The following is a 12,500-nucleotide window of genomic DNA, read 5'->3' on the forward strand; positions in this document are numbered from 1 at the left end:
ATAACGGATGGTTTTCTTTCATTTCAAACCAATGGACAGGTTATCTAATACTAAATTCACACTAAAGCTATAAAAACAAAATTTTTAAAAAAAAATGCCGCAATAACATTTTCTCAAATTTTTTATAATAAACACTGGATATAAAAATATGGGAGAATGGATAAACAAGAAAACTATGAGGTAAAAACCTTTCAAATCTTTTTGGCTGATGATTTTTTTTTCAAACCTTCAGTCCTCTCCATTATTGTAACAGGTGAAATTTCGTTGTAAGTTGCAATGTGTTCTTCATTTCACTTCCCACACACACTAAATAAACCTTTTTTCTGAATAATTGAAGTTAATTCATTTCACAACATATAATCTCTTCAAATTTCTCATATGGTTTTAAAAAAAAGACAATACCAATATGGAAACTATGTCTAACTAATATTTAATTTCAGTACATTATACTGGCATTAGCTCTTTTGACATAATTTATCACAGATCTTTGAGTTAAAGTGTCTAAAGCATATCACAACAAAAATGGACTAAAAGAAAGGCGTTAAAATCTACTGTCATTAGTTCTGTCATCCCTATAAAGTTAATGGATTGGAAAAATGGTCAGTCTTTGAAATTAAAGTTGATATTTAATTGAAAGGAAATGCTTTTTTAATTGTAATTTCTTCTATTTTTAAAAAACACTGGCATGAAAGTAAAAAAGAACCATGGAGGGTAAAATGAGGGTTCATACTCACATGCTTTTTTTTTTTTTCTTTTTTTTTTAAATATTCATTTTATTGAGATATATTCACATACCACACAGTCATATAAAACAAATCATACATTCGATTGTTCACAGTACTGTTACATAGTTGTACATTCATCACCAAAATCAATCCCCAACACCCTCATTACCATACGCACAAAAATAACCAGAATAATAATTAAAGTGAAAAAGTGTGCTTCAGGTTTTAAAGCAGGGAAGGATAGTGAGGCATTTGCCTTGGGCCCCAAATTTAAGGGGCACCAAAAAACTCAGGAAATAGTATTTGAATGCAAGGTTTTAAAAAATCAAAAGTAATGCAAAAAGTCCATGGTGAACAAAATATCAAAATTTCAAATACAGATAACATTGGTAATGGTGCCATGCCAAGCCATTTAAGAGCATGATGCAAAGGTAGAATATCAACAATACTAATTTTTTTTTTTTTAGAGATAACAGTAAAAATAATGTTTATTGTTTATTTTCCGATTACAACACAAATATATCACATGCTTTTTAATAATAAAACGTATATAAATATTTGAGACAAATAAAAATGCTCCCTTCCATGTGTTATTAAAGGTACCATATTGGAGAAAAAATATGCGTATTTTCTTTTTATTTTGAAGTTTGTCAGAAAGAACAACCAGGAGCATTAAAATGCATGGTGACTGAGCTACTTCTTTGGCTTCAATTACCATTTTTGAGAAACCATAGCAAAAGTCCTCTAAATAATATTTATATAAGGGATAGTGTAATATAGTGATAAGGGTAAATATAATATATTCAAATAAGGAAATATGAAATTCATTGTTAAAAATTAATATCCCTATATTCTGTCTTTGTTTTAAAAATATTATTTTTCTTATAGAGGAAAACTTCAGCAAAGTTATCTAATATTTTTCATAATCTCTTTGCTTAGAACAGTATAGTCAGTTTCATACCCAGCAAAATGACAGCTCACAACTATTTTGGTACAATAAAAGTAAAAATTTTCATTTAAGGCCACTCACAAAGAGCCATAGTGCTAGATGAAGAAATTTTCTCTTAATTGGTCAGAAGCAAGAAAGAGTTAAAAAAATCCTTGTAGAAGTCTTGCTATAATTCAGTTATAAAGTTATTATGATGCCAAGTACTTGTGCTTGTTGTTAAGGTGCTTTTGCTCTATACCCTATAGTCTACCATTTGTAAACACATCTTTTTGATGTTTCTGCCAACATCCTGGCAACAAAGCAGTGCAATTTCAAATGAGCTAATTAACTTAATTGTTGATGAAGCATGAAACAGTTCATTCACCCTGTTAGCTGCACCATGACAACACAAGAGTCTCAGCCTGTGAAGTTACTCATCTCCATAAACCTATCTGTAGCTCTCTGTTTAGATCTCTTGTATACCAGAATTGTGCATGGAAGATGTTTCATTGAAGATGAATATTCTCTTTTGAAAAAGAACCCCTCAAGGATTTTAAAAAATAAAATATCACTTTATGGAGCGATTAGTCTATGCAAATTTTTATTTTAAGCTAGAGAAGCCATGTAATCTATTAAACAAATACTATTTATGTTTCTGAGAGCAACAAGTAACAACTTGAAGGAAATACAGTTATTTCTTGAAATTTATGGTACGATTACTTCATTTTTTCTATTCTTGTGGCTAAATGTATATATTAGACATCAGTGACATTGAACAAATATTCTTTAATGATCTTGGAAAAATAAATGTGTAAAATGTCCATGCTTATTAAAATATGTATACATATTTAATATAATATGACTATTCATATATAAAATTACCAGAAATTTTTCTTAGAAACTTTTGAAATTGAAGAGAATACTGTCTAGCAAGTATGTCTTTCAATGATTAATGAAACTATATATTATCAGATAGTATTAGGCTAACATTTTTCATTCATTCGAAAACCTTTACTGAATGATTTGTAAAATATTTTCATGACAAGATAAGGATAAAGAATTAACTTTCTTAGCCTGACTTTGCTAGTCCACTTGTTGAGAACACACAGAAAACTTACAATATGCCTCACAATGGACCTCTACTTTCCTCCTTCACTTTCTTTTGTTTACTTACAACATGCCCAAAAGTCCCATACACTCCCCCTAAAAAAAAAAGGCAAAACACCTACTTTAAAAACTGTCCAAAATCTTCACAAATGCTTTCACAGCCAGGCCATTTGCAAACTCCATGGCCATACAGAGTGTGAGAGGCCCCGGACTCCTCATGTGACGAGCTGTAGCAAAAGAACACGACGTCAGACTCATCTCAAAAAGCCATAATCGTTGCAGGCTGCTAGCGCCTGTCAGGTTACGATCAGTGACAAACAGGTCAAAACAGGTCAATTCAGCTCAGAGCAGTCAGAAAAATTTAATCGTTCTATTGAATAGTTCAACTGCCAAGGCTAGATGATGTTCCAATTAGAGGAGAAATAGAGCCAAAGATGACTGTTAATAAAGGATGAAAAACTAAGAGGACTGTATAATATCATATGCTAATTCTGCCATATGATCTTAATGTAACATTTTCCCCCTAAATAAATAAATAAATATATATATATATTCATATGTGGTCAAATGAAAAAATATGTATTCTTAAGAAAGTAATAGGACAGTCATCATAAGATTTTGGATTGTTCTTTTAAAAGAAGATATTGACCTTTAGGATCATTTAAATTGTTTAATATTTATGTGTGAACCACATACATTTCTACTAGTTACAGTTGATTTAAAAAAATCCACTTTGGAATGATATTCATTAGCTATATCCATATACAATTATCAAAGACTTTTGATACGTGAGTATTATATAAGATAGAGAGATGCTAGAGAAATCAACCAACTTCTGAAATATATAATCATCAAATTAATCTCAATTAAAACAACAGTGTGAAAGCATTCAGGCATACCATTTTATAATAACGAAAGCTAACAAGAAAAATTTTCCATGATACTCAAATAAAGGCCAGAAACATCACCAAATTATAGCATTCTATTTTAAACTTTACAGTAATTAAATATATGTTTGTTTATTGACAAAGAATTTGTTCATTAGGCAGTAGGCAGATATCTATCACATTACAAAACAGAATATTCTCAATCCACTACACTTACATATGACATTTAGAGCTGTATTTATACTATGACCCTAAGCCACTCTAAGAAATTCTACATTTATGTTTCAACATTTAAAAAGATTTCTATGTTCCGCAATATTTTAGCTTACATACCTTATGTAAATTACTTTCAAGGAAATGTTAAATAACTATATACCTAAATGAATGGAACTAAATGGATAAAAGTTATGTGGGTGCTCCTTTTACAAAGGCAGTTTTTACACAACTAATACAAAACAGGAAGTTGAAAAGTTATCTAACATAATATACTCAATGTTGGTAACTGAAATCAAATAACTTTTTCTTTATGAATTCTGAATGAAATTTATTTTGAAAATCACCACCATGAGTTGAATTCCATAATGCCAGAACAATAAATAAGGCAAACCAGATCGTCTATCTTCTGGTTTATTATACTTATGTTTATATGTTTATACGTATCTATTCTCTGATTTCTAAGCACATACCTGAAATGTAAATTATGGGCATACATATGCATCTTTAATAATTTGAAATTAAAGAACAAATTTTGAGCTTTCAAAAATGGTAAAATGTTCTCATAGCAATCAGGTTAATCAGCATCTTAGTCATAAAAATGTATTTACACAATCATTTCACATGCACTGGTTAAAAAATCAATATCTTCAGGCAAACTCCCCAACTGTACCCATACAACTGCTGGCATTTGAATTTTATTTTGTAAGAAAATGAATTTATAAGATAATCTAAAAGGTTTCTACTCAATTTGTAATTCTACACATTTTGTCCCTGTTAAGCATATATCATTATTTTTAATTTTATCAGGGAAAGTAAAATTTGGTGAGAGATAAATGGAGATAAATCTCGTGAAATTTACCTGTCTCGCCTTGCATTTAGAACTGAAGACTGTCCATTCACTATGGAATGATGAGTTATTGGTGGTGATGCTTTGGAAGTGGTGGAGGAGGTAGTCGAGGAGGAATTGTTAGTAGTGAGGTCTAGCCCTCCATGTTTAATGCCATTGTCTTCCATACTGTGAACTCCAGTCACTTCTTTCCATAACTGCTGAATCTCAGCAGGGCTTAGGCCAGCTGTGAAATGAAAGAAAGTCCCACTAATATAACAAGGTAAAGTTCATATAATGAGCTCAGTGTTATTAATAGATTAATTCCAACAACAAAACTGATGCTACCAGTATAATTAGTATACAATAAAAAATCACTTTTAAACCATCAGCATCATAGCTTTTCTCCTGAACAACCAATTATTTGATAAAGACTACAAATTTGGGAATAGCAGTATTAGGAATGATATTAAAGATTAATACGTAAAAAAAACTTGTTCTATTTGAAAACTATTCAACTATTTGAAACTATTTCAACTATTTGAAACTATTCAAATTTTCACAGTAGCTTTTACTCATTGCTAGTTTTTATCAGTGTATCACATATCAAAAATGGAAAAAAAGGAAGAAAGGAAAACAAAATGTCAGGGAAAAATAGTAAACAGCCAACTCAAGACTAAAAAGAGATTTGACAATTATCTGATTATTTTGATCTTTCTCAGTGAGATAAACTGAATAATTAAATTTCATTTTGGGGTCCTGAATAAACCAATGTGCTTACTCATATGGATCAATTAAGCAGCTAATTTCTACACCTCTCCTTCATTTTATGACTGATAGGTAGAATAAATCAACTACTCATTTTAAATAATTCCCTGGTTCAGATTATGCACATTTGCCTGATTTATACAAGAAGGAAAGTAGAAAAGTTAGGCACAATCCTTTAGTTTTGAACTCTAATTTTGGAATAAGGTATTGAGAGACAACCGTTTACAAAGTTTGGCTTACAAAACAGTACTTTTATGTGCCAAGTACTCGCCTTCATATACTGTTTATATATTTTGTGCACTTTAACCCTCACTACAATCCTATGAAATTGGTATTTTCATTTTAGCCAGTTTATGGATAAGGAAACAAAGGGAGAGAGAGGCTCAATAATGTGTCCAAAGTCACAAAGCTTAAACGTGGTAAATCTGTGACTTGAATCCACATAGTCTGACATGTGCACCTTTACACTTAAAATAGCATACTTTAGAAACAAGAAAATTGCTGAATAAAGATGTACAGGGGAAAATAATTGCTATCATTTATTGAGCATTTACTACATTCTAAGTGCTTTACTTAGTGCATTGAATTTATAATCTCAGTTAACCTCACCTGAGGTTAGGAATCATTATACTTTACAGATGAGGACACTGAGGCTCAGGAAGATTAAATATGTTGCCCCAAATCACTCAGTTCATCACTGGTTCACATAATTCAAACCCAAAGCCCTGAGGCTCCAAAATCTATGCTCTTTATTATGATGTTCATCTAAAATATCCAATATAAGTACGGAGTTGTTATTTAAACTATACCCTTTCCCCAACCCCCCTCATACTGCCCTTTAATCCAACAGACATTTACACCAGTTATAGTGCTCTGGTTCTATGGAGAGGAATGGGAGCAGGGTAGGATGGAAAGGCAAGGAATACAGGGGCAAGAAAATAGAAAATGATGATGAGAAGAGTGAGCCCTCTCACTTCCACCCCTGCAAGTGGAAAAGTCACTGATCTAGATGTAGTGGTAAGTAGTCCACGGCAACAGAAGAATTCTCACTGTTGCAAACATAACTTCTAGTCAAATTATTCATCACAGTGGCCTCCTTAAATTGCTATGCCTATTGCAATTTCATAGAGGTCGTCTTCCTGAAAACTGTCATTTTGGAGATTCTGGCTCTTTGAGATTTTAAGACACAGTCTGAGATAAAGAAAAGACAGGATAACTCAGGTTTCCAAAGTTATTAAAAACTACTTTTTTATAAAAAGAAGAGAGTTGCTTTATAAAGATAGGTATTTTCTCTGTTAATAGGAAATAATTTTTAACTAAGGGTCATTAACTATTGCTTTAATTCTAGCCTTAACCTTGAATCTTGAAACTTTTCTGACTGTAATATTTTGATCATCTGTATATATACAATTAGGTGTTGTAACAGCAAAACCCCATCAGCAAATCCTCTTTTGTGAGAGCATAAACATACCTTCTGTATCAGAACTCTCACCACCTCATCTGCTGCCCCTGCTCCATCGTTAACTCTTGCTTGGACCACTGCTTAAAGTTCCTGTCTTCCTGCTTCCACCTTGCCTTTGTATAATTTACTCTTCATACACAGGCAAAAATTATCTCTTTAAATGTAAATTAGGTCATGTCACTTCCAAGGCAAAACCCCCAAAGGCTTTCGAGAACACGTAGAAAAAAAACAAAAGAAAAACAAAACAAAACAAAACAGAAAAACAAAAACCTTGACTGTGGCCTGCAAGGTGCTATATTTATGATCTGGCTCTTGCCTGCCTGCCTGACTGCCTTTTCTCACCCTCTCTCTACCTGTATTTCTGTTATACTAGCCTTTGGGTGCATCGCAGATGCATTAAACACTCCCTCTCCTTCCAGTCTTGTTCTGGCTGTTCCACAGCCTAGGCCACGCTTCTTGCAGATGTTGGCATGGCTGCCTCTCTCCCTTCAAGCAGTGATATTTGAATATCACCTCATCTGGGAGACTTTTGGCCATACTGTCTTTTACTGCCCCTTCCTTCCATCATTCCCTACCTCATCATCCTACTTATTTTTTCTGTAGAGCATTTATCCATTTCTGAAACTATATTATTTTTAAATTTGTTTCTTTTACTTTTCACCAGTCTCCCTTCAATATAATCTAAGCTTTATAAGAATTTCCTTATATCTCTTATTTTACTGGTGTATCCCCAGTGCCTCAGTGTCTGGTAAGTGCTCAAAAAATATTTGTTGATTTAATTGATTACAGCAGATTCATACAGTCCTCCAAGACATGTGCTTCCCACATGGAGGTTCTGTGGCTCTTAAAGGGCATTCTATTTATGAGTATTGCTACAGTATAAGACCCATGTCTAAATAATTATAAATAGTACTGGTTGATTCTAATACAGATAAAGTGGCTATTAATGTCTTATAGCTCAGCTAAAGACTCTTAAATTTTTCAAAGCTATACCAGCTAATGATGATATTAACAATTTAGTTTTGGGATTTTATTGACAATTCCACCTAAGTACCTACTTACCTTTTAAAAATATATTTCCATTGCACTTTTCATTTGTATTGAAAATACACTATATCACTATATCACCATGATATTGCAATGATAAAAAAAATTGCTAAGCACTCAGTAGGCCCTCATTAGACATTTGATGAATAAATGACTTGTTCACTTTCCAAATAATGACTTTTAAATATTATATATAAAGAGCAGAGAATAAATGATGTCAAAAGGAGATTGATTCTTAACCAGAGTGGTTCCCAAAAGTGTATCTTATTAGAATTACCTAAGGATATTTTTAAACTTCCAAAGACCAGGCCACAACCCAGACCAGTTAAAACACAATTTCTGGGGCAAGAATCAGTAATTACCTGCACAGCTGATTCCAATGTGTAGAAAATATTGGGGGGAAATTGTTAAACATGAACTAAAGAAAATTTGTCCTTTTTTTCTTTTTTCTTTTTGTAAATCAGTGTTTTCCAAATATACTTGAGGAAAACAATAAACTTTTTTCTTTTAACAAGTGCACTAATTTATATCAGTTTTAAATCCTAGGTATAGGGTTAGAGGTCACAAATCAATCTCCCTGAAATACAGAACTGTGTATTTGGCATCTCCATTTAATCTTTACCAGGCTTCTCAAACCTTACAAGTTCAAAACTAAGCTCCTGTTTATATAGCATCCTCCCATCCTCAAACCAAGCCTGTCCTCTAGCAGTCTTCTTCATCTCTGTTTTACTTAACAGATACTGATACAGTGCTTCCGATATGCCGGGCATTGTTCTAAGGGCTTCACACATAATAACTCATCTAATCCCCCAAACCACTGCAAGGACAGTATTATCATTACTATTATTATTATCATCATCATCATCATCATCATCATCATTATCCCCATTTCAGGATGAGGACACTGAAACACAGAAAGATTGAGTAACTTGCTCTAGAGCTAATATGTGGCAGAATTCTCACACTTTTTCATGTCATTACTTATATATCTTCTCCTCAGGATGCCTTCCCTGACCACCGTACCTAAACGTTCAGTGCTCTCCACTTCCTATTGTTGCTTCACTTTTAACTATCCTTGCTTTTATTTATTTATAATTAAAAAAAAATTTATTAGAGAAAGTACTCATTGCTACATATTTTGCTTAACTTATTTATTGCCTGTTTTACACACTAAAACATAAGTTGTATGACGACAGGGATTTTTGTCTGTTTTATTCACTGCTGTATTCCCAGTCCCTGAGTGTCCATGGTGATGGGAAGCTCAATGAATATTACATGGATGAGTTAATCAATTGGCCAGAACACTTGTTCCCTGGCAAACAATCTGGGAATCAATGACTAGACCATCACAGAACAATGGTCAACTTAAAATCTTAAGTGGAGATTACTCAGTTTACCTCAACAGCTTATTTTGAGGATGTTTACTATGCTTAGTGCCTAAAAGTTTTGTAATTTTGCAATTTTAAAATTCCATGATCACAAAAATTTCAGAATCCTTCGTCTATTGTTGGATGATAATTTGGACTTGTTCTTGTTCACTACCAGTACTACAAATAAGTATTAAAGGTTTGTTTTCACAGGAGTCCAGTAAATAAAAGATTGAATTCTTAATCAAATTGCATGTAATACCACAGAAAAAGCAACCTAATAGTAATTCTTTAATTCTGCATTCAGAATTTGTGGAGTAACTCCTGGACGACCAACATTGTGCTAAGTATTAATTAAAATCTCATAATTCATACCTAGATTATACATCCTTGTGGCTGGTGCAAGGGTTAAAAATTTCAGTGATTTTACTTATTTGTAAAAGTTATATTAGCAGCTTTTTCGTGCTCAGAAATAAAAGATTATTTCAATGTCCTTTCATTTTCTATGTCTAGTAGTTATTTTTTTATGTTAAATAATTTTATACATTATAATATAAAGTACATCAATTGTGAATTTTTAATTAACTTATAACTTGGCCTCACCAGAGGTAACCACTGGTCCAGTTTCTTGGGTATCCTTCAGATATCTATGTCTTCATAAATAATTTGCCAAACATGATGCATTGTTGATTTATATTTGACTAGAGGCCCATTATAAACTTCAGGTATAATGCCCATCTTTAAAATACATGTCTAATGAGGGGTGCACCAAAGACACATTTTGTCCAAACATTGAATTATGAGAAGCAAAAATAGGTATTTAGATGAAACTCTGACCAAAGACAAGTATTTCCACCAGAAAAGAACTTCTGGGATGCAAGAATACATTTGATATCAAAAAATTCCTACTACAACTTGACTATTCAAATTTTTACAGGCTACATTTTTAAAGTTTGACATTCTGTTACAAAAACAATAATTTCTCAGTTTTCCTCATCATGAAATTTTAACATGTCAAAATTGACACTCTGCTTTTGAGTCTTCCTCTAAACATATAAATAATTGCCGAATAGAACTTTAAATAAAAGACATGATCTAAATGGAATTAAATATATTTTGAAATGTACATGTTATTACACTAAACAATTCTACTACAATTAGAATTATGATATAAAATGTAATTTCCGTCTTTCTATTTTATTTACATTTTCTCAAAAACTAACCCAATACACTCTTTGTATTTCCCTATTTATTTAGTTATTTAGAATTAAGCTTTGTACATAAAATTAATAGCCTTCACAGGCATCTTTGCAGAGTTTTATTTCTCCAAAAATAAATACACAGTTAAACTTCAACTCACTGATAGAATTTCAGCATGAATAGCCCCATAGGATATTTTCCTTCTAAGTTGCAAATTGAAAACTTACAGATAGTGCCGATAATTCCACATGGTATGTTTATATTGCTGGTACTGTTACTTTGATTAGATTCAATGGTCAGCTATGCAGGCACATGATCCCTAATTTTGCAAAAGTTCAAGGACGCCAGAAGTGGTGCTGTAGTAGGCAACTGTCTATTAGAATGTCCACAAGCAGAGAATGAAAACAAAGTCAAATAGCTGATTTTGACTGAATAAACAAGATCAAAGATGAACTTCAGCATGTTTCTAACTTAGGATAGAGGACATACTATATTTTATTTCAAAAGATTTGATCTTTATTATTTAACAATTCTCTGATTCCAAGCTCATCTAGTTCTTTAAGGTGTTAGTTCAAAATAGTGCTGTCTGGATATCTAGCATTCCATATTTGGTCTTTCAGATGGGTAATGAAAAGATTATTATATTTTAAATAAAACTTTCATGAATTCAAAAATATATTTTAAAAAGATGGGAGTGAAATAAACTTTTTAATATATATATATTTCAGATCATATTCAAAGTAAAACAATGAATATATGCACATTGGTATATTTACTGACCTCTATCTGATGTCAAAAATATGTCAATGTTTAAGGTGCATGCACAATAATTTCCTGTTTTTTAACCTGTAGACAATGGTACTGGCTCATGAAAATGTGCCATTAAATTTAATTACCAGTTGACATATAAACTATACTATTATACAATATTAAATGGTTTTATAATCAGTATTTTGAGATTGGTTTAGAAATTCCTCCTTTCTTATAAGAATTTGACTTCTGTGAATCTACCGTCACTCTATGCAAAACATGTACTTAGAAATGGTCTAATAATTGCCTATTTTTCAATAAAACCCAATATTATAATATTTGTGATTATTTTAAATGCTTCATATTTAATATAATTTACTTTAAAATGATAAATATAACATTACATTATTTTGCAATATAGAGAAAAAGTCCATAAATCTGTTATCCTATCAAAATTATTATAATTTTAAGTTTTCTATCTGATTTTTATATACACATTTTTTATACAGTTGTGAGAAGTTGTAACCTTAACAGCAGCTTGAGGAAGTCATGCTAAACCATGGGAATAAATACCTGCAAATATGGTATATTTAGAAGACATAATGATATCATCATTGCATATGAATTTCACTTGATTTGCATTTGGCTATATTATTCATGGCTAATCAATCAATCAACCAAAAACCTAGCACAAAGTGACCTGAGAAACTGATAATATAAAATATCCAAAATACTTTCACTTGAAATAACCAAGTCACAATGGTAGAAATGATTCAAGGCTTATGCTATCCAACAATTGCTTCTTTCCTTTTTCCCATTCCACTTCTGGGATTCTGGCACAGTTAAGACGTTAAGTTCCTTTAATGTAGCTGGGGTATCTGACACACCCCACCCGTGTTTGGCTGATAGGTTTCTACAACGGCACTTTTCACACTCATCTCATGGTGAAAGCTTCAATAATGACCTCAGTTTATGTGGCTTACATGGAACCAACAAGAACTCTGGTCAGTGGACCAACTACATTTTGATCCCACATTTAATCAAATAGACTTTTTCACCTTTATTAACAGAAACATGTTTTAGCGATTTCATCTTTTTGTTTTATATATAAATTTTCCTCTCAAACCCAGATATGTTTTCAGATTTACTTCCTTTTCCACAATGTTCTTTGTCCCAAGCATTTTATCTCTCATATATCTAATGAAGAGTGGAAACAG

The 12,500-nt window shown here is 31.9% G+C and overlaps 1 protein-coding gene across 1 annotated transcript in view; it reads right to left on the bottom strand.

Moving 5' to 3' along the window:
- FOXP2 (forkhead box P2) overlaps positions 1-12,500 on the bottom strand; it is a 599,809-nt gene that overhangs the window by 45,329 nt on the left and 541,980 nt on the right. The window contains exons 10-11 of the mRNA XM_037836341.1: positions 4,723-4,936; positions 2,883-2,987 (exon numbers count right to left, since the gene is read on the bottom strand). Of these exons, the coding sequence (XP_037692269.1) occupies positions 2,883-2,987; positions 4,723-4,936 (319 nt within the window). The remainder of the gene's footprint in view (positions 1-2,882; positions 2,988-4,722; positions 4,937-12,500) is intronic.

This window comes from Choloepus didactylus, chromosome 5, assembly GCF_015220235.1.
Source record: "Choloepus didactylus isolate mChoDid1 chromosome 5, mChoDid1.pri, whole genome shotgun sequence".
Taxonomy (NCBI): domain Eukaryota; kingdom Metazoa; phylum Chordata; class Mammalia; order Pilosa; family Megalonychidae; genus Choloepus; species Choloepus didactylus.